At 45.8% G+C, this 26,334-nt stretch overlaps 1 protein-coding gene across 2 annotated transcripts in view; it reads left to right on the top strand.

Moving 5' to 3' along the window:
- The window catches only part of LOC126471502 (F-box/LRR-repeat protein fbxl-1-like), a 133,124-nt gene extending 112,943 nt beyond the window's left edge, over positions 1-20,181 (top strand). For both annotated transcript variants that reach the window (XM_050099720.1, XM_050099719.1), the window contains exons 6-8: positions 7,165-7,344; positions 15,058-15,288; positions 19,846-20,181. In XM_050099720.1, coding sequence (XP_049955677.1) covers positions 7,165-7,344; positions 15,058-15,288; positions 19,846-20,020 — 586 coding nt within the window. In that variant the 3' untranslated portion in view covers positions 20,021-20,181. The remainder of the gene's footprint in view (positions 1-7,164; positions 7,345-15,057; positions 15,289-19,845) is intronic.
- Positions 20,182-26,334: the final 6,153 nt, after the last annotated feature.

The raw sequence follows: 26,334 nt of genomic DNA, 5'->3' as shown, positions 1-26,334 counted from the left end.
TGGTAAAATTTAATTTTTTTCCCTTATCACACTGCACAAACATAAACACACTATTAATCAAACTGTGCCACTACTATTAAACACAGAGATAAATCCTTCGCTACGCAACCGCCTTCGGCTCACGCAGCCTACACCGTCCACAGCCTCTCAACAACTGCCTCTACTTAGCGACTCTCTGCGCCACTGGGCATTGTCGCCCACCAAAGAACAACCACTTACAGATACTACACACCACTACCCTCACACTGTGTTGTAATTGTTAGAAAGAACAACCGAAAACATAATGGTTCTTCAAAGAGTTGTTACATCATTTAGTAGTGTAAATACTACAAAGCTCTCTTCCCGCCCTCGGTATTTTGTAGACGGAGAAGAAGTCAGACTGCAATATTTGGCATTGTGTAGCAGGTCCTGTGCACCGAGAAAATTTGAGAAAGGCAACTGTGTGAGAAGACAATCGAGGTAAAAGTCATCGAGAATAATACTCGGATGACGGACCGCTCGTGAAGTTGTCGACTCAATTACAGTGCGTAACTCGAGCTGCAACTTTGAGCTTTACGTGCAGCTCTGAATGACAGCCTTCTGTGAGGCACCAAACACCGTACGTTCGTTACGTGCAGTTCTCTTTACAATGTTCATCTCGAAAATGCAGCAGTTCTTGTCAGGTACGAAATTATCGTCGAAAAGGCGCGACACTCGTCTCCCTGTCAGTTAGAATCTCGTTAGGACCTCTGTTCTATTATGCTGTGAGTTGTGCAGTAGCCTCTGTAGGCACAGCAGACGCTCTGTGTCGATACCCCAATAAATGCGGCAACTTCGCTGACGGTGTGGCCACGGGCACCTGCAGACGAGACACCTCCTCTGCGCCACTCTGCCACGTCTCCTGCTCAGCACGCCTTACTGCACCGCCTCGTGACCGCTCACTACCAGTTCCACACGTGTGCAGCGCTCCAGAGCGATCTGTGTACCGTTGTTGTTGTTGTTGTTGTTGTGGTCTTCAGTCCTGAGACTGGTTTGATGCAGCTCTCCATGCTACTCTACAAGCTGCTCCATCTCCCAGTAACTACTGCAACCTACATCCTTCTGAATCTGCTTAGTGTATTCATCTCTTGGTCTCCCTCTACGATTTTTACCCTCCACGCTGCCCTCCAATACTAAATTGGTGATCCCTTGATGCCTCAGAACATGTCCTACCAACCGATCCCTTCTTCTGGTCAAGTTGTGCCACAAACTTCTCTTCTCCCCAATCCTATTCAATACTTCCTCATTAGTTACGTTATCTACCCATCTAATCTTCAGCATTCTTCTGTAGCACCACATTTCGAAAGCTTCTATTCTCTTCTTGGCCAAACTATTTATCGTCCATGTTTCACTTCCATACATGGCTACACTCCATACAAATACTTTCAGAAACGACTTCCTGACACTCAAATCTATACTCGATGTTAACAAATTTCTCTGCTTCAGACACGCTTTCCTTGCCATTGCCAGTTTACATTTTATATCTTCTCTACTGCGACCATCATCAGTTATTTTGCTTCCCAAATAGCAAAACTGCTTTACTACTTTAAGTGTCTCATTTCCTAATCTAAGTCCCTCAGCATCACCCGACTTAATTCGACTACATTCCACTATCCTCGTTTTGCTTTTGTTGATGTTCATCTTATATCCTCCTTTCAAGACACTATCCATTCCGTTCAACTGCTCTTCCAAGTCCTTTGCTGTCTCTGACAGAATTACAATGTCATCGGCGAACCTCAAAGTTTTTATTTCTTCTCCATGGATTTTAATACCTACTCCGAATTTTTCTTTTGTTTCCTTCACTGTTTGCTCAATATACAGATTGAATAACATTGGGGAGAGGCTACAATCCTGTCTCACTCCCTTCCCAACCACTGCTTCCCTTTCGTGTCCCTCAACTCCTATAACTGCCATCTGGTTTCTGTACAAATTGTAAATAGCCATTCGCCCCCTGTATTTTACCCCTGCCACCTTCAGAATTTGAAAGAGAGTATTCCAGTCAACATTGTCAAAAGCTTTCTCTAAGTCTACAAATGCTAGAAACGTAGGTTTGACGTTCCTTAATCTAGCTTCTAAGATAAGTCGTAGGGTCAGTATTGCCTCACGTGTTCCAATATTTCTACGGAATCCAAACTGATCCTCCCCGAGGTCGGCTTCTACTAGTTTTTCCATTCGTCTGTAAAGAATTCGCGTTAGTAGTTTGCAGCCGTGACTTATTAAACTGATTGTTCGGTAATTTTCACATATGTCAACACCTGCTTTCTTTGGGATTGGAATTATTATATTCTTCTTGAAGTCTGAGGGTATTTCGCCTGTCTCATATATCTTGCTCACCAGATAGTAGAGTTTTGTCAGGACTGGCTCTCCCAAGGCTGTCAGTAATTTTAATGGAATGTTGTCCACTCCCGGGGCCTTGTTTCGACACAGGTCTTTCAGTGCTCTGTCAAACTCTTCACGCAGTATCATATCTCCTATTTCATCTTCTTCTACACTCTCTTCCATTTCTATAATATTGTCCTCAAGAACATCGCCCTTGTATAGACCCTCTATATACTCCTTCCACCTTTCTGCTTTCCCTTCTTTGCTTAGAACTGGGTTTCCATCTGAGCTCCTGATATTCATACAAGTGGTTCTCTTTTCTCCAAAGGTCTCTTTAATTTTCCTGTAGGCAGTATCTATCTTACCCCTGGTGAGATAAGCCTCTACCTCCTTACATTTGTCCTCTAGCCATCCCTGTGTACCGTGTTTACTCGAATCTAAGCCACACTTTTTTTCCGGTTTTTGTAATCCAAAAATCCGCCTGCGGCTTAGAATCGAGTGCAAAGTAAGCGGAAGTTCTGAAAAATGTTCATAGGTGCCGCCACAACTAACTTCTGCCGTCGAATATATGTAGTGCTACACAGGCTTGCTTTGCAGGCACAAAGATAAATACTGGGGCCAAAACCTCTGCGTCAGTAAATAAATTTAAAAAAAAAAATGGAAGATGAGCTTTTTCCTCCGCCCCGAGTTTCGACCACTGCATTTTCATACATTATCCAACGAAGTAAATACAAATACCGTATTGTTCATCTTCGAATGTAGCAGCATTTCAATGTACTATGAAAATCCGACTGGCAAGACTGTTTGGGGTTTTTGTCAATATGGCCAACTCTATATTCTGAATTTTTACCTACCTGTGAGAAGAGATGATTGCTAATAGGAAATTTTATGAATTGTGAATCACATGCGGTATTCTCTTCACCACAATATAATAATACGAATATAAACATTTTGCCATGTATTCTTTCGTGTTTGCTGCTATCTCATTTAAATCCTGTCTGCGCAATAAACTACGAAACTAGAGTGAGACAACAGCAAACGCGGAAGAATGTACATATCATGTCATGTTTATATTCGTATTAAATGGTTCAAATGGCTGTGAGCACTATGGGACTTAACATCTGTGGTCATCAGTCCCCTAGAACTTAGAACTACTTAAACCTAACTAACCTAAGGACATCACACACATCCATGCCCGAGGCATGGCGACTGTAGCAGTTGCGCGGTTCCGGACTGAGCGCCTAGAACCGCTAGACCTATTCGTATTATTCTTATGCCTATTAGTGATACAGTCAGAAATGAAGCACGGCAATTGACTAGATTTTTAAATCTAAGATGACTCTAATTTCTGTGCAGAATGTAATGTACTAAAGAGGCGTCTGCAAAGATTTTCAAACGGAGAAAAATTTTCGCTAAACTCTCGTTCAGAACATCTTCCCCCGCCCCCCACCCCCCGCTGCCATTGTAAGCGGCGGTAGCGCGCACATAAGCAAGCCATGCCGCGAGCGGCGACAGGCCGTAAACACTCACTATCATAATGCTACAAACAATGCGTGACACAGTACAGTAATGCATTTTCCGCTCAGAGTGACGTAAACACCTATAACAAAGAGAACGGCACTTACGAGATCAAAGAAATATAAGCAATCAATTCAAACCAGACGAAGCACGTGAAAAAGGAAGGGTACCCGTATAAATACCGACGGAGCGCCTGACGCATAGCAATGGCTACCTGGTAAAGCTTAATTGCTAAGCTTACGACTCGAACCAAACTACTGTAGCTGTATCGTCATTCATTCGACCTAAATTGTGTCTCGTATTAAAATGAACCAACTTTGTTTCGATTTGGAGGTGCGGCCTAAAACTTCTCTCTCCCCTTGAATTTCGAGTCTCAAATTTCAGGTGCGGCTTAGATTCGGGAAAAATTTTTTTCCTTGCTTTCGAGTCTCATTTTTCAGGTGCGGCTTCGATTCAAGTGCGGCTTACAAGGGGAAGGCCTCAGACACGGCCAACCGATTCGGCTCAAATTTGGCAGGTCGCTTGTGTACAACCTAAAACGAAGGAATCTAAGTTATTTTGGGTCAACACCCCCGCGTTTTTGAGAAAATCGCCCCTAAAAGTTGTGAAGAGCAATCGACTCGAAATTGGAGGGATCGATAGATAATTGTAAATAGAACATTTTTCATCATCGGGTATGGGGTCCGTAAACGCAAACTTTTCCAGAAATCGAGGAAAGAAACTTTTATAACTGCCGCTTCTGTGCCCAGGTGGTAAACGCTATTCGGCGACAGCGCTGATAGCGCACCGGCCAAGGTAACTGGCTGGGTCTCGAAGAACCCGGGTTCGAATCTCGAAAAAATATTTCACAACAAACAATAACTAGTTACTACAGCATAAACAGACGAGCTAATCACCACAAACTACAGACAATACTCGTCATATGTTACTTACGGAAGGACTGTATTCATTCATAAATCGTATTTCATTCGGCGCATTAACGATGGAAAAATCACTACATGTATCGGCGAGGTTCGCGGCAGCCTATGACGGAAAACAACTCTTTCCGATTGACTTCTATAAGGCTCGTGCTGCACACCTTCACTCTTCCAGGTTCTCAACTATGATATGACGAAGAGGCAACCGGGACAACAAAACTCTCCGCGCGTACATTCTGTCCCGTGCCTCGCTGTAAACAAGCGTCGCACGGTTGGCTGTCTGTGATCCCTCGTGAGGAATTCGCAGCACTCTTGCTCGGAGTTGTTTTCATGTGGCGAGGCTTAAAAGTTTAATACTTTACTAACTCACGGCGTTTGGGAAGTTAGTTTGCTTACCTTATTATTATCATTCGTTATTGATTCACTTACCTTATTAACCGTCCTATCCTTATCAATTGAGATATGGAAAAATACAAATGAAAATAATAACATCCGCTAGGTTTCTTCGAGATTCGAACCCGGGTTCTCCCATTCCGAGCCAGTTACCTTTGTGCTATCGGCGCTGCCGGCGGAAAGCGTTTTGCACGTCGGTACAGAAGCGGCAGTTGTAAAAGTTTCTTACCCCCATTTCTGGAAAAGTATGCGTTTTCGGAACTCATACCTGATGATGAAAAATGTAATTACAATTATGTATCGATCCCGCCAATTTTGAGTTGATTGCTCGCCATAACCTTTAGGGGTGATTTTCTCAAAAACGAGGGGGTGTTGACCCAAAATACACTCCTGGAAATTGAAATAAGAACACCGTGAATTCATTGTCCCAGGAAGGGGAAACTTTATTGGCACATTCCTGGGGTCAGATATATCACATGATCACACTGACAGAACCACAGGCACATAGACACAGGCAACAGAGCATGCACAATGTCGGCACTAGTACAGTGTATATCCACCTTTCGCAGCAATGCAGGCTGCTATTCTCCCATGGAGACGATCGTAGAGATGCTGGATGTAGTCCTGTGGAACGGCTTGCCATGCCATTTCCACCTGGCGCCTCAGTTGGACCAGCGTTCGTGCTGGACGTGCAGACCGCGTGAGACGACGCTTCATCCAGTCCCAAACATGCTCAATGGGGGACAGATCCGGAGATCTTGCTGGCCAGGGTAGTTGACTTACACCTTCTAGAGCACGTTGGGTGGCACGGGATACATGCGGACGTGCATTGTCCTGTTGGAACAGCAAGTTCCCTTGCCGGTCTAGGAATGGTAGAACGATGGGTTCGATGACTGTTTGGATGTACCGTGCACTATTCAGTGTCCCCTCGACGATCACCAGTGGTGTACGGCCAGTGTAGGAGATCGCTCCCCACACCATGATGCCGGGTGTTGGCCCTGTGTGCCTCGGTCGTATGCAGTCCTGATTGTGGCGCTCACCTGCACGGCGCCAAACACGCATACGACCATCATTGGCACCAAGGCAGAAGCGACTCTCATCGCTGAAGACGACACGTCTCCATTCGTCCCTCCATTCACGCCTGTCGCGACACCACTGGAGGCGGGCTGCACGATGTTGGGGCGTGAGCGGAAGACGGCCTAACGGTGTGCGGGACCGTAGCCCAGCTTCATGGAGACGGTTGCGAATGGTCCTCGCCGATACCCCAGGAGCAACAGTGTCCCTAATTTGCTGGGAAGTGGCGGTGCGGTCCCCTACGGCACTGCGTAGGATCCTACGGTCTTGGCGTGCATCCGTGCGTCGCTGCGGTCCGGTCCCAGGTCGACGGGCACGTGCACCTTCCGCCGACCACTGGCGACAACATCGATGTACTGTGGAGACCTCACGCCCCACGTGTTGAGCAATTCGGCGGTACGTCCACCCGGCCTCCCGCATGCCCACTAGACGCCCTCGCTCAAAGTCCGTCAACTGCACATACGGTTCACGTCCACGCTGTCGCGGCATGCTACCAGTGTTAAAGACTGCGATGGAGCTCCGTATGCCACGGCAAACTGGCTGACACTGACGGCGGCGGTGCACAAATGCTGCGCAGCTAGCGCCATTCGACGGCCAACACCGCGGTTCCTGGTGTGTCCGCTGTGCCGTGCGTGTGATCATTGCTTGTACAGCCCTCTCGCAGTGTCCGGAGCAAGTATGGTGGGTCTGACACACCGGTGTCAATGTGTTCTTTTTTCCATTTCCAGGAGTGTATCTTAGATTCCTTCGTTTTGGGTTGTACACAAGCGACCTGCCAAATTTGAGCCGAATCGGTTGGCCGTGTCTGAGGCCTTCCCCTTGTTAGATTCGAGTAAATACGGTACTCTTTTGAGGGTCTGACTAATATTTCACCTGTGCGGCTTAGATTTACATTCACAACAGGTGTTGTTTTGAACAACTGCAGGCCCGGCTGCCTACCACTGCTGCAGAAGTTGGACCTGCCGCACGCCACCGACCTCCCGGATGACGCGGTGGTCACCATTTCTCGGGGGTGCCCGTCACTGCGCCACCTGAGCCTGACTTTTGCGACGAGTCTCACAGACGGAGCACTTGCCGAGATCCACCGTCTTAAACACTTACAGATGTAAGTACCTGACGTCGCTGTTGCGCAGTTTTTGAACATGTTTTATGCTCACGTACAAAGGAAATTCAAATATTAATTTGAATTTTTTGTTTATAAGTTCACTTCAGAAAAGTTCACTTCAGAAAAACTCATACACACAAGTTATTTAATCTGTGTATAGTCTTCTGAATGGGAAATACATTTTTCCCAGGGGATAGGTAGTTTTCTCAACCCCGTTTTCACAAAATGAATGTGGCTGTAACAGCAGGGTTCACACAAACACTTTGACAGCGCAATTGTTGTTAGATCTGTGTCGTCCGACTGCTTCTTTTAGTGGTCCAAACAAATGAAAATGACAGGACAATAAGTGCGAAGTGTAGGGAGGATGTCCTAGTGTGGCACACGACAGCTCCCGAACTTTTTGTCGAGTCCGGGCTGCCGTGTGGGGCCGAGCACAGTCACGCGGCCTAGTCACGCCCCAGATTTGGTATTTTCTGACGATATTCGCTTTCCGATCTATGCAAAAAATGGCAGTAGTATACGGCGCTCACAGTACAGCATTCTTGGACAAAACTGATGAGAACTTCCTTAATATAAAAAAAGACTGTCGCAATAACCTTCCCCACACAGAGACAATTTTAGGCACTCCGTGGGTGTAGAGTCGTCAGTGGGTGTAGATTGGTCTTTTTTGTGCCATTTTGGGCTGCTTTTTTCGATTCCCGTGCGTAATAGTGTACTCACGTTTCATCACAGATCAAAATCCGGTGCACAAAATGTTCCCCTTCAATTTGGTAGCGTAACAGTAGCTGTTTGTACGCCTCAAGATGATGAAATTTGTCGTCTGTGGTGAGAAGATGGGGTACCCACTTTGTGGACTCTGTTTGAAATCCGACGTTGTCACTAATGATCACCTGAGCACTACCGTATGTAATGTCTCTTGCTGCGGTCTCTACGCGATATTTTCAGAAATATTATAAAAATATATAACTCAGTACATATCTCGAAATATCTCTTCTTATCTTTTATCAATGCAAAGTAGTTTCAAGCCCTATTATTCCTTGGAGCGTGCATTTACTCCATGGAATACCTTCTCTGCTATCTATGTTTTCTCTTATGAAAAGAATGAAGGAGATCTTGCCGATTAGCCGTGAAAGAACGAAGATGTATATGTATGTATTGTTGAGCTAGTCGCCATCTTGATGAGATTCTGTATGAGAAGGAATTTAATACATGAACTAAACTAAAGGAAGTGTGTTCGCGTATTATTTAACTGATTACTATTGACAGTGTCTGCTTACTATGCTGTGTTGCACGGGATCAGTGGGGAACGTCTGATTTACATTGGACGAACCTGCCGTTTTGTACGCTCGAGATATCCAGTTTATTACTTTCAATAAATGGGCTAACACGGTCTTACCAGCACATCTCCGGTCTTCCCCGTGTGGTCACCGAAAGTTAATAATTATTACAAATGTTTTCAGAAGATCGACTGACAATTTTCGTCGCACCGAGACTTCGAAATTGCTTCACTGCCTTATGGAATTTAAGTTAAGCTCAATTTAATCAGGATAGGACAGCATTGAACTGTGTGAATGTGATAAGCCTGCTTTGTGAATGAAAATTCCCTAAATATTCGCGTGTTTTTTACTATCCTGATCTGTGAAGCTCAATCGGGCCGGTGTGAGAGAGGTTTTTAAATTTCAGATCCCACAAAAAATATTAAACGTAGCTTATGCCAAACTTGTGGCAGGCATCCCACAGCATCACGTGGGTAGCAGCACGTCAGCGTTTACCTGTGGGGGGAGATTTAATGGCCGGGCCAACCTGTGACGACGGTGGAGCACCCAGCGAAGCAAAAGCCAGTGTGAGCTAGATGTCCACGCCTCGTGGACAGTTACGCCTATTTCCGATTCTGTCAGCCGCGGACCACGCGGATCGAGTACAATGCGTGGCCCCCCACTGACACCTTGACGGATTTGAACGAGTGCCGACTGTTTGCTTCGTCCTGTCGTGTCCACGAATCAAACGGTGCCAGTGAGATGAGCCGGCCGCGGTGGTCTAGCGGTTCTAGGCACTACAGTTTGGAACCGCGCGACTGCTACGGTCGCAGGTTCGAATCCTGCCTCGGGCATGGATGTGTGTGATGTCCTTAGGTTAGTTAGGTTTAAGTAGTTCTAAGTTCTAGGGGACTGATGACCTCAGAAGTTAAGTCCCATAGTGCTCAGAGCCATTTGAGCCAGTGAGATGAGACGTAGTTTGCACATTCGGCGGCACGCGACGGCAGTCCGACACAGTTCCGGGCTCGTCGTCGTGCACTTGACGTCTGCGTAGCCACCCGGAACGGCTCCACTGTATACCGGAAGCATCCCTGACGTGTCACGGCATCACCCGGACGGACGCACTTCGGCTCGTACTTCTCGACCTGCGAATAATCCCAAGGACGACATCGGTATTCCACCTGTACACCTCGCCTGTGCTCACTCGCTCGCCATTCCCGGTGAATTAGTGGAGGAGGTACTACCGTCACACGCTGCCTCGGTGCCCGACACCGGCACAACATCTGCGCAGTCGTACAGCCGACCTCCGACTGCACGCGCCGACACGGCACAGTACCGGTGGGTATTTGCTCGAGCCGATTTACACTGTTCCACATTATACAGGGTGAAAAGTATTTATACCGACAAACTCTGGGAGGTTGTAGGGGCATCAAAACAAATATTTTTCCCTAATGTCATTTTTTCCTATGAGGAGTATTTAAACCGGTAGAGGAAGATTTCTCTGGCGGCAAATTAATTAAACCAAGAAACACTTTTCCATTTTTTTATGACCAAGAGACAACTCATTAACACAACCCAATTTCAATTACAATAGATTTTCAGAAATGCCTCCATTGACACACCTAAACAAAGGTTACACCGTCGGATCATGTTATGTCTGACACGGGCAAAACCCCAGCAGTATCCTTAACTGTTCCTGCTGCTGCTACTATCCGGGCAACCAGATCCTCTTCTGATGCAACAGGAGGTGCGTAAACAAGGTTGCGCATCTCTCCCCACACAAAAAAGTCCAGAGGGGACATATCTGGGGATCGAGCAGGCCACGGTACAGGACCACCTCTGCCAATCCACGTTTCTGGGAATCGTCGGTCCAGGAATCGACGCACACGACGACTGAAATATGCCGGCGGCCCGTCATGTTGGCACCACGTGCGTTGTCTTGTAGGGAGCGGGACGTCTTCCAGCAATTCTGGCAATGCTCTGGCGAGAAAACTGTAATAGTGCCTGCCATTTAATGGCCTAGGTAGCACATACGGCCCAATTAAACAATCCCCAACAACACCGACCCACACATTAACGAAGAACCGCACTTGATGAGCGCTAGTAACTGTGGCATGTAGGTTATCCTCACTCCAAACATGCGAATTGTGCATGTTGAAGACTCCATCGCGCCCGAACGTTGCTTCATCGCTAAACAACACGGAGGATGGAAATGTAGGATGCATTTCACACTGTTCCAGGTACCACTGCGAAAACTGTGCTCTGGGTGGATAATCAACTGGTTCCAGGTTGTGGACACGCTATAAGTGAAATGGACGTAACAATTGCTCTCGAAGGACTGTTCTTACATTCGTCTGATTAGTCCCAATGTCACGTGCAATTGCACGAGTGCTGACTGAAGCACCCGGCTCCACATGCTACAAGACAGCTTCCTCAAACTGCAGCGTTCTTACCGTGCGACGGCGTCCCTGTCCAGGTAATGTGCTAAATGACCCGGTCTCACGCAGACGTTGGTACACAGCAGCAAAGGTCGTATGATGCGGGATACGGCGATTAGGATATTGCTGTTGCTAAACCCGCTGTGCAGCTCGTCCGTTGTGGTGCGCTACGTAGTACGCACAAACCGTGTCAGTGTACTCACTCCAGATGTATCGCTCTACTAGTAAACAGAGACAATGCACTACTACACTGGTGGACAGCAGTTGCCCACAACTGAAGAGCGTAATAAACCCTCTAACATCTCAAGATCGCAATACGGCGTCTAACAACTGACGAGCATAATACAGCCTCCACCAGTTTAAATAATCCTCATAGGTAAAAATGACATTAGGGAAAATATTTGTTTTGACGTCCCCTACAACCTCCAGGAGTTTGTCGCATTAAATACTTTTGACCCGGTATTGTGCGTAGACGTGGCACGGCCACCACTTACGCTGCCATAGAGTGCACCGCACGATCACCGTGACGAGAACATTTTGCAGATCAAATGTAAGGGCGAGCCGACTAAAGTCTCCGTGGACAGAATTGAGACAGATTTCACCTCAACTACTCCGATTCTCATTCAGTTCTTCAAACCAGTGGAGGACTTGAATGCGATTTTCACTCTGCAGCGGAGTGTGCGCTGATATGAAACTTCCTAGCAGATTAAAACTGTGTGCCGCACCGAGATTCGAACTCGGGACCTTTGCCTTTCGTGGGCAAGTGCTCTACCCCTGAGCTACCCAAGCACGACTCACGCCCCGTCCTCACAGCTTTACTTCTGCCAGTATCTCGTCTCCTACCTTCCAAACTTTACAGAAGCTCTCCTGCGAAACTTGCAGAACTAGCACTCCTGAAAGAAAGGATATTGCGGAGACATGGCTCAGCCACAGCCTGGAGGATGTTCCCAGAATGAGATTTTCACTCTGCAGCGGAGTGTGCGCTGATATGAAACTTCCTAGCAGTTCGAGTCTCGGTCCGGCACACAGTTTTAATCTGCTAGGAAGTTTCAGTGGAGGACTTGTCCACGGACGACACTCCCCGTGTGACCTGTTAGGCAGAGCCCACTCCCCTAGCCATCAGCGGTGCACGGGTACCGCCAGCTGCCAGTGCGCAGCCACACCCACCTCGTCCCGTCCCCGACCTGGCCGGGCAGCCCCCGAGACCGTGCTCCAAACGGGCACTCCGGCAGCCGGCAGACTGCGTCACGCGAGCTGGCCGCCGCGTCCATTTCGAATGCCCGTGCCGCACCGTAATGACGTCACACCACACGATACGGCCAGCTTGCACCCTGCCTGCCATCTGCTATTAACACACTGTCCCCGGCAGGCCACTTCACTGGCTGTGATCTCGTCTTCAGTTCGCCAGACGTCTCCTCCCGTCTCGTCGGCCGACTGCCCGTCACAGCTCCCGGGCCCACCGTCGTCGCATCGGGCATTGGGGCCACTGTCGGTGTGCGTGTCACGTTCCCGCTGAGCTCCAGATACTACCCCGACCGCGTCCGGGCTCGTCCGTCGCAGTTCCCGGACCCGTGTTCCGGTCCCAACGACACAGCGAGCCTGTGCTCTCCGTAGTCATGTAGTGATGTAAAATTATGATGTAAAATGTGCCCATATAAATCAATAAATATATGAAAATGCACCACTCATTAATGAAGACCCTGTACTTTTTCCCCTTAGCTGCAAAGGCCCAGAAGATTGTGCCACGGGACAGAGCTGAGTGAAAGTCTGTTCCCGTGCATGTACTTGCAACAGCTGCTGCACTTAGTGTGCACAGGAAATTACTCACGTGTAAATGCCGCTCTAAGTCAAGAAAACGTCACACCACGAAGGAATTGTCCAGAGGGATGGAAACTGGCACATGTGATGTACGTGCACAGACAAACAAATCATTAAAATTTCAGAAAAGTTGGATGATTTATTCGAGAGAAAGAGCTTCAGAAATTGAGCAATTCGACTACGCGTCGGTCTACCTCTGGCCTGTACGCAAGCAGTTATTCGGCTCGGCTTCGATCGACAGAGTTGTCGGATGTCGTCCTGACGGATATTGGGTGCCCAATTCTGTCATCGAAATCCTGACATCATTAAAGCCCTGCCCGTAATGCTCCAAATGTTCTCAGTTGGGGAGAGATCCGGCAACCTCGCTGGCCGAGGTAGAGTTTGGCGAGCGTGAAGACGAGCAATAGCAACTCTCGCAGTGTGCGGGCGGGCATTATCTTGCTGAAATGTAAGAGCAGGAAGGGCAATCAAAAGGGGCGTAGATTATCGTTGACGTATCACTGTGCTGTAAGGGTGCTGTGGATGGCAACCAAATAGTGTCGACTTACTGCTATGCCACAAGTTTTCCGAGGATAACAACCGAAAGTGACCTGCTACGAAAACAAGTGGCACTCCAGACTATCAGTTCCGGTTGTTTTGCTGTCGGTTGGTATCCCACTACACTCCGGGGTGTCCCCAGGCAGGTCTTTCCTGGTCACTGTGGCTCAATTTCAAGCAGAGCTCATCACTGAAGACAATTTTATTCCAGACTGAAGACGCGTCTGGAGGTACCCCGGATAGCAGAGGGATATCAACGTGTCTGTCACCCGCCATACGGTGCGACAACCGGAAGTGACGGTTTGAGGTGCCATTTGTTTTCAGCACTCCTTCGGTTGTCATCCTCGGAACACTTGCGGCACGACAGTAAGTCGATGCTACTCTACGCCTCGTTTTGTCGCCGTTCGTGGCGAGCTGTCCTTGGCTTACGTTTCGGCAAGATAATGCCTGCCTCCACAGGGCGAGAGTTTCTACTGCTTTTCTTGGTGCTTCGCAAACCCTACCTCGGTCAACAAGTTTGCCGGATGTCTTCCCAATTGAGAGCATTTGGAGCGTTATGGGTAGGGTCCTCCAACAGTCTCAGAATTATGACGATCTGATGGATCAATAGGACAGAATTTGGCCCGATATTCCTCAGGAGGACACTCGACAACTCTGTCATCAGTGCCAATCTTGCACAGGTGCCAGAGATGGACCAATGCGCTATTGATTTGCTCAATTTGTGGAGCTCTCTCTCCTGAATGAATCATCCAGTTTTTTCTGAAATTGTAATGTGGTGTGCGTACTGTAAGACATTCGGTACACACACCATCAGATTATTTGACTTGTCGATCTAACGAAGTAGGCGAGTGTCAGCAATATGTCTCGTGGTCTTATTGTGGCGTGTTTATCTTCTGCCGTTAGGTCGGACGGTAGATATGCCACTTGCACGCTTAGAGTAGCAGGTTGACGGTGACCGACTTCAAACAGAACTTGATTAATTTTCTCACACATTTATTAAAATGATAACAAGCATAAACATTACGTAACTTGATTCTGGATGCTATTTACAATTGACAATCTGAAGTTCCTTTGGTCTTGGTACGTTAATCTTATTCTCACATATCTCTGATACTTGACAAAGTGTCTATACATTTATCTTCGTGGCTATGTACAGGAATATGATAATCTTATTAGGCGCACACTGAAACTTGACTATAGACTGGTACAGACTAATGCAGACTGACTAATTGGAGGTCTGTACACTCGTTATAATACCTCGCGCGTTCAGGTATCACTGCGCGAGTGTGATCCGCGAGGAGAAAAGGTTCTACGTTAGCAGCAATCTCATTGGCTGCGTTACATATTAATACGCAGATCGGCGGAAGCAGAATTTGGTCCGTCTCTAAGGCAGCGCCATCTCGTAGTGAGGAGACGGACGAGCGCTGCGCCTGCGCTGTTGTGCTTAGCGGGGCGCGCTCTAGTGGGAAAGTTGTGTACGCGCTGACTACACGGAACTATGTATACAACATGTAACCATTTGTTTGTCTGTACATGTACTGATTTCTGTCCCATTTGGATAATTCATTGCCTTTCTTTTTTGTCGTACTGTGTATTACACAGCAAATTTCGTGTTGTCACCAACATCTTAAAGTGTTACATTATTTTTCTGTTTGTTCTTCTAGACTGGATCTTTCCGGATGCAGTGGGCTGGGCGGATCTGCCGTGGCGCACGTGACGCAGCTGCCAGCCCTCCGCACGCTGCTCCTCCAGTACATTGACGACCTGACAGATCTGCAGCCGAGCCTACGGCACGTCCTGGACTTGAAGCAACTGCGGTGCCTCGATATCCTGTACAGCGGCCACATCAGAGCTGTGCCATTTGAAGAATTTTCTGTGAGGCTCGTGAACCTCAGGTAGGTTGCTCCTGCTGCTTCTGTTCACCGTCCGAGCCCGGTTCCGATGACTTTGCGTTTCTACCGTATGACCTCGATGACTTCCACGAGACTGGGAACGGAGTGCTAGTATTAGAGAGAGTGTAAGGCAGGGATGTAAACTTTCAATCCCAACTTTCCAGTTTATATATCAAAGAAGCAGTCAAAGAAATAAAAGAAAGATGGAAGAGTGGATTAAAATTCAGGGAGAATGGATATTAATATCATTCACTGATGATACTCCTATTGGCTTGTGAAAGGGAGGAAGAATTTCAGAACCTGTTGAATGGAAAGAACAGTCTAATGAGAACACACTACAGATTGAGAAAGAAACCAGGAAAGATGAAATTAATGAGCATTAGCTATATCAGATTAGTTATGGATTTAACATCAAAACTGGTGTCCATGAAGAAGTGATGCAGTTCTGATACATTGGAAATAAAGTGACACACGATGACATACCAAATGGCTGTAATTAAAGTGCAGATACTCGCAGAGGTCCAGTGTGGGCTGTAATTATCATATGGAAGCGAAACTCGATTTGTATTCTAATGCGTTAACACAGAACAGTTTTACGCTGGAGAAAAATTAGTTTCAATTTTGGCGACCAGGTGCGAATCTGGTGCTGCGAATGCAAATAGTTCCCACTTATTTGTTTTCTCTGTAAGTTCAGTGGTAATCCGTGTTCCCACTTCTAACTTATGCTACCATCTCTGTTAGAGTGTGCTAACTATGTATAGATTGTCAACAGTTAGGCTAAAGCTGTTGTTTTTCTACCTTGTGAGTCAATCATTGCAGAAGCGCAGTTCCCGTGTGAAAACGAGCCACTGTTTCGACCGCTACAGCGTTTTTTGGATAGTGTGCTTTCCTTTTGCGTGTGAAGTGACTTGTGTTGTATTTATCTATTTTTGTATTTATGAGGGAGATAGTATTCGTGGATATTTGCTGCATTTGACTGAAAATTACATACATATTACAAGGTAAGTTAGTGGAAACAGAACTGAAGTATTCTGCCCATTGGCTGTGGCAGAGTATAATAAAATAATGGGAGGAGTCGATAGATTTGATCAGCTGCGTCAACGGTATGCTGTACGCCGTCGTTCGTGGAAGTGGTGGCACAAACTGTTTTCCTTTCTTGTGCATTTGGCAGTTGTCAGTTCCTACGTTATGTGGAAGCTACAGAAGACAAAAGCAGACCAGCTAACATTTAGATTGCACTTGGCAAGGCAGCTTATCTCTGGCTTCTCAAGTCGTAAGAGAAGAGGAAGGTCAAACACCAATAAGAGGTGTGTCTGGAGTACCAGATGAAGTTCGTCTGGAGAAAGTTGGAACTCATTTCCCTACAAAAGGTACAACAAACAGAAGATGCCGCCAATGTAGCACCAAGAACAAAGAAAAGCGAACAAAAGTAATGAGTAGCAACTGTCGTGTACCTTTGTATGTAGCACCATGCTTCTCTAAGTTCCATAGTACATCACCTTAGTGAACTCAAAGGACAGTATGAACTAATACAAATATAAATGTAATGTTTAACATGTTTTTGTACTAAAAAATAAAGGAAATACATTTGTTTTAAATTAGCAAGTGAAGTTACTCCACAGTTCCAATAGTTCCCACTAATTTTTTTACACTCATAGGCTAAACTCTCATTTCAAGATTTAAACTATGATTTTATGAACGGTTTCTTAGCCCAATAAAGTGTTCATAAAAAATCTACAACTTCCGGAAATAATTTGGTCACTAAAGGGTTAATTCATTCTGTACGAGCACTGGAGATGTCGAATGAGATGCTACTTCTGTAAAACGATGTGATCAACACTTGCTCACGGTAGTTCCGGTGGAATTTAAGCGATGTGTTCCTGCGTACTGGCCTTCAGATCAGGTAGAGACCTAATGTGCCTCTGGTAAAGGTATTCTTTTAGGTATTCCGAGAGTCGAGAGTCATATGGATTCAGATCAGGTCATCTTGCAGGCAATGCATCTGAAAACCTATCGATATAATATGTTTTAAGGAAGGTTGCACTAAGCAGATCTTTCACTGGGTGAGTGACATGCAATGTTGGCCCATCTTACATGAAAAGAATGGTTTCCACACAGTTGTGCTCTTCCAAAGCAGGAATCACGTGCTGTACAAGGAGGTCTCCATAACGTAAAGGCATCACAGAAGGCCCCCCCCCCCCCCCCACCACCCCCGACAGGCTCTACGGATGTATCCTCTTCAGAGAACGGACCAAGAATAAAGATGCTTGTGACCAAGCAGTCATATACAGCAACTGCAGTGGTTCTTGGTGCACAACATGCAGTTTAACAGTACCCTTAAATTTGGCAGTTCAGTGTATTTACTGTACCCTGTAGTGTAGAATGTGCCTCTTCACTCCATAGAAAATTTCCTGGTCGCATGTCATCGACTTCTATCTGTCCGAAAACTGAAGAGCTAATTCAGTACGTTGCTGCAGATATGATGATTTGGTTGCTGCACCGTCCGGATCTTGTAGGGGCACCAGTCTAAATGCACGCGTTTTAGCTCACGCAGGCTGGCGTGAGGAGGGAAGGACTATGCTGACGTGAGGTCTGGAACATGACAGGGAATGAGAATTCAGAAAGCGGACGTAATTACTTTCATACTTAACTTTAATCCATTGATGATGAACGTCGCTCTTGACGGTACATGATTCACAATATTATTTGTTCAGAATACAGTCTTGAAGTAATTAGTTACAGTAACTGAATATGGCGCCTTGCTAGGTCGTAGCAAATGACGTAGCTGAAGGCTATGCTAAACTGTTGTCTCTGCAGATGAGAGTGTCTGTAGTAAGTGAACCATCGCTAGCAGAGTCGGCTGTACAACTGCGGCGAGTGCTAGGGAGTCTCTCTAGACTAGACCTGCCGTGTGGCGGCGCTCGGTCTGCAATCACTGACAGTGGCGACACGCGGGTCCGACGTATACTAACGGACCGTGGCCGATTTAAAGGCTACCACCTAGCAAGTGTGGTGTCTGGCGGTGACACCACACAAAAACTGTCCACACCATTGACCACAGGATGGACAATTCTCGTGGAAGGGCACAAACACTAGCATTAGCTGGGACACGTGCTACATACTGAGTTGCAGCAACAATAACTGTGTCAATAACTTCCACTGCGGTAGGATGCATTCCTCTTCCAGGTGCCACACCAAGCCCACCCACGTTTTTGAATTTCATCGTCATTTTCTTTAAAGCATTTAATGACATCTGGCCCCTCTGTCAGTGCAGCACTGGAATTGCTGCCGTTCACATGAAACTGTTTCACTAACAGCACGCAGTCTTTCTCCTCAATTATCACTACTGTTCACTCACGTTACAGCTTGTCAAACGATAGTGTGGATGTCGTACAAACGGTGTACTGTGCCAGATTTGCTCGTAGTGGCCGTAGTTGGAAGTAATTGTTTTTCCAGCATAAATTGGTCCTGCATTAACACATTAGCATACCTACCAAGATTCACTGCCATATGATAATTCAGCCCACACTGGACCTGTGTAAGTGGCTGAACTTTAATTATAACCAAACAATACGTATAAAGCAAATTAGCACAGGCATAGAGGGCATTTCTGGCCAGGAGAAGTCTGCTGGTATCAAACATCAACCTTAATTAGAAGAAGAAATTTCTGATAATGTACGTTTGGAGTACAGCATTGTATGAAAGCGAGGCACAGACTATGAGAAAACTGGAAGAGAAGAGAAGAAAATTGATGGAAGAGTGTTGAAAGTTAGGTGGGCTGTTATAAGAAATGAGAAATGGGTTATGTGCAGAATCAGTGTGGAGAACACTGACAAGAAGAGGGATAGGATGATAGGAGAGAAACAGGATGATAGGATATGTGTTAGGACATTGAGCAATGACTTCCGTGGTACTAGGAGGAGTTGTGAGGAGTAAAAAGTGTAGAAGGAGAGTGTAACACATCCAACAAATAATTGAGGACACAAGATGCAACTGAAATCAAGAGATTGGCTCACGGGAGGACTTTGTGGTGGGTTGTATTGAACCAGTCAGAAGACTGACTGGAAAGAAGGAAAAATTTTGAAAATATCTTGTAGGATGGTCCTCAGGTATTTAAGGCACAGAGGAAAAAAACACTTTCTTTAAAATCATCAGTCGCAAAATAGTGCATTATTCCAAATTTCATTGGATTTGATGTATTCGAGAAATAATTAGAATGAAAAACACAATAGAAATCATTTAGTACTTACCTCAGCTGCATGTTGAGACCAGTTTTCACTGTTTTTGTGGGTTCTTCATTTCTCCAAGTCCTTTATTGAGATATCAGTCAAAACACCATATGCTACCTACATATTTCCACAGTTAAAACCTGTTTAATATGAAGATAGGTATTAACTAGAATTTGTATCTCCTAAGTTTAAAAATTCTGATAAATTTCCTTTGCACTTCATTTATGACACAGTTCACCAATGTTTATGGTTTGTAGTATTGCAAGAAATAGGGTGTAATAAAATACAGAAATACAAATGTTGCAGTAACTTTTTCTCTTTCTTTTTCCAGAGAACTACATGTGACGAATGAGGAACAGGATGAGGTTTTCTACAAAAATGTTTTTGCTGAGATGCAGAGTCAAATGCCTCGGCTCAGGATAATTAATACTTTCCGATGGACAGAGAATGACTTCCTAACAGATTACGAAACGGATGATGATGATGACACTGACATAGGGTACTGAGAAATAATTTTGGTTTTCAGACTGCAGAATGTAACATTGGAGCCCCTGGATGAGTGAACTGTTTGAAAAGCAAGTAAAAGACAAAATATGGATTTATGAAATTATTGTATAAGAGCCAAGAAAGTGTTGGCCGAAATAAAAATGCAATTTTTCGTGTTTAAAAAAAATTTATTTCACAAAAGAATTCATTATGTCAGCCACTGAAACTGATTTTATTTCCCTCCATATTGAAGCTCATTGTCACAATTATCATTACACAAATGGGAATTTTTGGCACCATAGTGAATGTCATATTCATACCTTTTATTGCCATATCCTTGTGTTGATGAAATTGTCCTTTAAATCTGAATGGGCAGGCAATCCTACCTCCATGTGTCCTGAATGTCTTTCAGATGCCTGTTTCACACTTTTCAGTTATTTCATATGTGCACTATTTTGATGTCACCTGCAGATAGTAATACACTAACGAAAGGACACAACGATTTTTATTTGGGACGAAATGGAAATAAATTAATAAAGTGTCAAACAATGGAAAATCCAGGACGGACTCGGCATTTCCGCTATATGTTGAGTAGCAACTTTCCTTCTCATAATGTTGTTAATAAAGTGTCAGTCATACATACATTACATGCTTTCCATGTTGCACTGATCCAGAGCTCAACTGTCAGATCTGACCAGTTTTCATATTCTAGAGGTTCTGAAACACATTGCTGCACAGTCAGTGTCACCAGAAGTCACACTTCACTGCCATTCCATTGTTCAGTATTTCTAATCTATATTTCACGATTTACATATAATTAGAAGTTATAAAACATAAACATTAACAACATCACAATTGGAGGGCTCATTAGGAAAACAATTTTTGTCATTTTATTTCATTTGTCGTGGTTTCAGCACACATTGTGGATTGGCACAAGTGTGGGTTTGGTGATCCACTCCATGAATGATCTGTCACCCTGCTGATGTGTGTGCCAACTTACACATTATAAATATCTTGTGGTCACCATTCTCGATTTTGCTTGCTGACAGACCTGCAAAGCTGTGAGTCTAAAGCATAAGCGACCCTCCACAGCAGGTGGAAACACGCACTCATTCATGACTTGTCGTCATTCTTATTTGTCTCGTAATACACAATTTGTGGGAGACGTGTCAGGATTTAAAATAAGAAACATTTTTAAAGAGAAATGCAATAGTTTACATTATTTTATGTATACTACTGAGATACTGCTACACAAATGCATACTGCAGTTTCCAGTATACAAAAATAAAATGCATAATTACCATCTTAAAACTCTGAAACTGTCCCCAATGAATTCGTCAATAGACTAATGACACTTTTCCACTAGAATGGTAAAAACTAATCTTTTAAATGAACCAAACTCCATGTTAAATATATTACTGCCTTTTATTTTATTGTAAATTTTAAGTCCCTTCTACCCTGGTGTTTGGGTAAAAAGTTTTCAGTAGTGTTTCAAGAGTTTAAAATTCTCTCTGTGGTGAGTATTTTAGTTGTGGACGAAACAGAGTTTACTGTATGCTGACTTTTATATAAGAATAACATCACCTCATATATGTAAAGGGAGGGTATAGATAGTGTATTGAAATCTTTTAACAATAGTTGACAGGACACCTGTTGTTTGGTAACACTTATGTTCCTAAGTATTTTCTTCTGTAATACTAGGAGTCTCATTTGTTGAATTTCCCCATAAGATTATGCCATAATGAATAACTGACTCAAAGTAGAAGTTATAGACTACCTTTCTAGTCTGTGTTTCTCGCACCTGCCAAAATACAAATTGAAAATACTAAGCTGTTAAGTAGTCAATGTGTGCCTTCCAGTTTAGATATTTTTGGAGATTTAAGGTGTAAAAACGTCATACATTTTGCTTCTATGACATCCTAATCATCGTATGTTACCTTTTAACGATTTAGCTTCAAATAGCATCATTTCGGTTTCTCCATTCCCGTCAACCTACAGTCCCCACACGCTCCGTCCGACAGTTTTCGCACCCTCTGTCCCGTCACCTCCTTCCCGTTCTCGCCCGCTCACCCTCTTTGTGTGCCACACTCTGCCAATGCGTCCCCCCGTCTTCCCCCTTCCCCACTCCTGTCCTTTTCCCCTCACCTCCCAGCCCCACAACCTGCTGACACTGCGCCTTTCGGCAGTCTGGTCCTACACAGTCCGCCAGTCAGCGTTCCTCTCTCTCCCCCCCCCCCCCACCCATTTGCTGCTGTCCCCCCCCCCCCTCCTCTAGAGATTGCTGTTTCCATCCCACATTACAGCCACATCCCAGTCCCACCTGTCAGAGATGGTGGTCGCGCGTGTGTGTGTGTGTGTGTGTGTGTGTGTGTGTGTGTGTGTGTGTGTGTGTGTGTGGTGTGGTTGCTCGTGTGAGTGAATGTGTGTGTGTTTCACTTTCTGAAGGCTTTGACTGGAAGCTAAATGTGTAAGCATCTTTTCATTGCGCCTGTCAGCAAGCCAATGTGTCATCTTTACAGTTAGTAGATCTATCTTTTCCTTATACTGTTGAAATTCAAACCTGGAGTTTCCATTGTTTGATTTTTGCCTAACGGGTTTTCTACAATCGCACAACTCTGCAATGTTTTCCTTTGTTACTATTCTCTATAGTATTATTCTTCTCTCTGTGCATTTCCTCTCTTCTTTCCAGTGTTTATTCACCGCCTTTCAAACTGCACACACTTCCGAGCAACTCTGTACGAACGATTTCTTCCACTAAAAATGTGGCTTCGTGACTGCACGGGGTGTCGGTGCAGCATCTGATGCTCCAAGTTCTTCCCACTGCAAATGATAATTATTCCTGTTGATCCCATTTTATCCCTCATCCTCACTTATTTTTACATTTTATTCTCCACACCTACCTGTGCCACACGAACTTTGATCCTCAGTCTAACCGATCCCCCGTCCCCCACTTTTCCCTTACGCACGCATATCCCGTTCCTCGTCGGTTCCTTTTTTCTCGTGTTTCTGTACATTTTTAACGTATCTGTGCATGTTTTTGCGTGTCGTATTTTTTTACTCCTCTTTTCTGTTATTGAGCTCCCCTCACGACAATCTAACTCCTTCATTTGCCCATTTCCGTGTCCTTCCCGTTTTACCTACAGTGTCCCTACCACAATGTACCTGCTCCATCTTTCTGCACCAGTTGAGAAGAGTATCCCTTTCCCTGGCTAAAACCCAGTCCCACATACTGTTTCTTAAACGCTGCCTAAACCACAGTACACCCCCCACCCGTACAATGGTCTAACTGCAAAAATTCCTTTCTCTGGATCCCACCCCTGCTTTCATAATGAGCATCTTCTCAGGTTCCGCTGGTCCCTGGTCCTCACTAAACTGGTACTGCAAATACACATCTGTATGGCACAGGCATGCCAGAACTACCTCAGCAACCCTCCAAGACAAGCTGTATACGTCGTGTCTCTGAAACTGAATCCCACACTGTCCAGCACCTGGAACGGCATTATGAGCACCGCTTTCATAAGTCATCCAACCTGCTGACATGCTACTGCCACCTCAGTGAACCAGTATCCAGTCCCTATCCTCCCCACAGCGCTCCAAACCCTGCCTAGCTGATCTTTTCAACTTGCCACATCCCTAAAACTCCCTGGTAACACTGCACCAAATCCAGAGCCAGAACATTCCCCTAACACTGTTGTTAACATTTCCTCCAAAACCCTCAGCCCCACAGATGTTTCGGTCGTAGGTAGAGGCCTCACCTTCCGCCCGACACCTGAGCTTGACCTTGATGATGTGTCAAAGACCTACTCTCCTTCTCCTGATTCATGAAATGGAAACACGTCTTTTGCCACCAGTCTCTCCAACCAGAGCCAACGTAATCCCAACACTGATCCCTGTCTCTCCTAGTTCATAGCACTGTCCAACCATGATCCTCATCCCCCCTCCACCCTCCACCTAACCAGCCACTGGTCACGATCCAGGAATTCCTTACCTCCAGCTTGACCTGTCCCTTCCTCAGAACACCAGCCTTTCAGCAGAAGCAATGTAATACACTACGGGCCATTAAAATTGCTACACCAAGAAGAAATGCAGATGATAAACGGGTACTGATTGGACAAATATATTATACTACAACTGACATGTGATTACATTTTCACGCAAGTTGGGTGCATAGATCCTGAGAAATCAGTACCCAGAACAACCACATCTAGCCTTAGTAACGGCCTCGATACGCCTTGGCATTGAGTCAAACAGAGCTTGGATGGCGTGTACAGGTACAGCTACCTATGCAGCTTCAACACAATACCACAGTTCATCGAGAGTAGTGAGAGTAGTGAGAGTGTGACGAGCCAGTTGCTCGGCCACCATTGACCACACGTTTTCAATTGGTGAGAGATCTGGAGAATGTGCTGGCCAGGGCAGAAGTCGAACATTTTCTGTATCCAGAAAGTCTCGTACAGGTCCTGCAACATGCGGTAGTGCATTATCCTGCTGAAATGTAGGGTTTCGCAGGGATCGAATGAAGGGTAGAGCCACGGGTCGTAACACATCTGAAACGTAACGTTCATTGTTCAAAGTACCGTCAATGTGAACAAGAGGTGACCGAGACGTGTAACCAATGGCACCCCGTACCATCACACCGGGTGATACGCCAGTACGGCGATGACGAATACACGTTTCCAATGTGCTTTCTCCGCCGGCCGAAGTGGCCGTGCGGTTAAAGGCGCTGCAGTCTGGAACCGCAAGACCGCTACGGTCGCAGGTTCGAATCCTGCCTCGGGCATGGCTGTTTGTGATGTCCTTAGGTTAGTTAGGTTTAACTAGTTCTAAGTTCTAGGGGACTAATGACCTCAGCAGTTGAGTCCCATAGTGCTCAGAGCCAATGTGCTTTCTCCGCTATGTCGCCAAACACGGATGCGACCATCATGATGCTGTAAACAGAACCCGGATTCATCCGAAAAAATGACGTTTCGCCATTCGTGCACCCACGTTCGTCGTTGAGTACAGCATCGCAGGCGCTTCTATATTGAGCTAACAGTCATTAGATCTGGACCAACGCGAGCAGCAATGTCGCGATACGATAAACCGCAATCGCGATAGGCTACAATCCGACGTTTATCAAAGTCGGAAACGTGATGGTACGCATTCCTCCTCCTTACACGAGGCATCACAACAACGTTTCACCAGGCAACGCCGGCCAACTGCTGTTTGTGTATGAGAAATCGGTCGGAAACTTTCCTCATGTCAGCACGTTGTAGGTGTCGCCACCGGCGCCAACCTTGTGTGAATGCTCTGAAAAGCTAATCATTTGCATATAACAGCATCTTCTTCCTGTCGGTTAAATTTCGCGTCTGTAGCACGTCATCTTCGTGGTGCAGCAATTTTAATGGCCAGTAGTGTATATAGATTTTTCCTTGCTACTGCAGTGTTATCTTGAAGCTGTGAGAAAGGAGGACAGGCCCACCAAGGTGCGGAAGCAGAGACGATGCTGGGGGCAGACAAAACTGGGAGAGATGCTGTTACTACAGGAAGTAAACCGTAAGGGGAAAGCCTTGCGAAAATGCAGACGCGGCCCCAGGGCGCTAGTTACTCTTCGGGGAATTCACACGTAACTTCATATGTCGTCTAAACGCTGTGCTAAGTTGCCACCGTAGAACTTTGTAACCTACGGGCATGTAGTAGTGTATAAAGCCAGATTGATACCAGCCCTGAGGCCAGCAGCGTCAGTAGGCTCACAAGGCTTAGGAAGAGAGCGACAACGCCAAAAAGCTGTTGACCCAGCAGTCCCCACTCCGGGGAGCCCGAAGGGTGGGGCTAAATGACGTGTGACGATAATGTTGCAAGTCTTATTTGGCAGAGCAGTTACGTTTAGCTTTCAGCTGAACAATGTTGATACCAAATACGGACTTAGTGCAACTGCATTATCATCCCTGCCTGAGGAGCAGTAGAGGGGACCTAACTAAACCGCGATTGGCAGGCGCCTGCAAGAGACCTGCGGGTTTGGCTGGGTGGCTTTAAGTGGGAAAAACAGTGCCCCCACGCGACTCTGTAAAACTCCTAGATTCCGCATCTTGGCGGAGTTCTCAGTCAGACGATCTGGGCGCCGAATCCGCGTCCGTCGACTCCAGCCTCGGTCCAGCTCCGCGTAAGTCTGCTCTCTCTCACTTGGAGTGCCTCAGTGAACAGTGTCACATTCAGTATGTTTTGTTTCGCAAGTAAGTTGTTGCCTTAAGATGGTGCTAGTGTTTGCTACTGTGGTTAGCATCCACTCCTGGGACTTGTGCACTGGCTTCTGTTGTAACAGTGTTATTCGTGCTTTTTCTAACCCTAGCCTCCA

The sequence above is a fragment of the Schistocerca serialis genome, chromosome 3 (genome assembly GCF_023864345.2).
Source record: "Schistocerca serialis cubense isolate TAMUIC-IGC-003099 chromosome 3, iqSchSeri2.2, whole genome shotgun sequence".
Classification (NCBI taxonomy): domain Eukaryota; kingdom Metazoa; phylum Arthropoda; class Insecta; order Orthoptera; family Acrididae; genus Schistocerca; species Schistocerca serialis.
The sequence above is the reverse complement of the archived record's forward strand: the minus strand, read 5'-3'. Positions and strand labels throughout refer to the sequence as shown.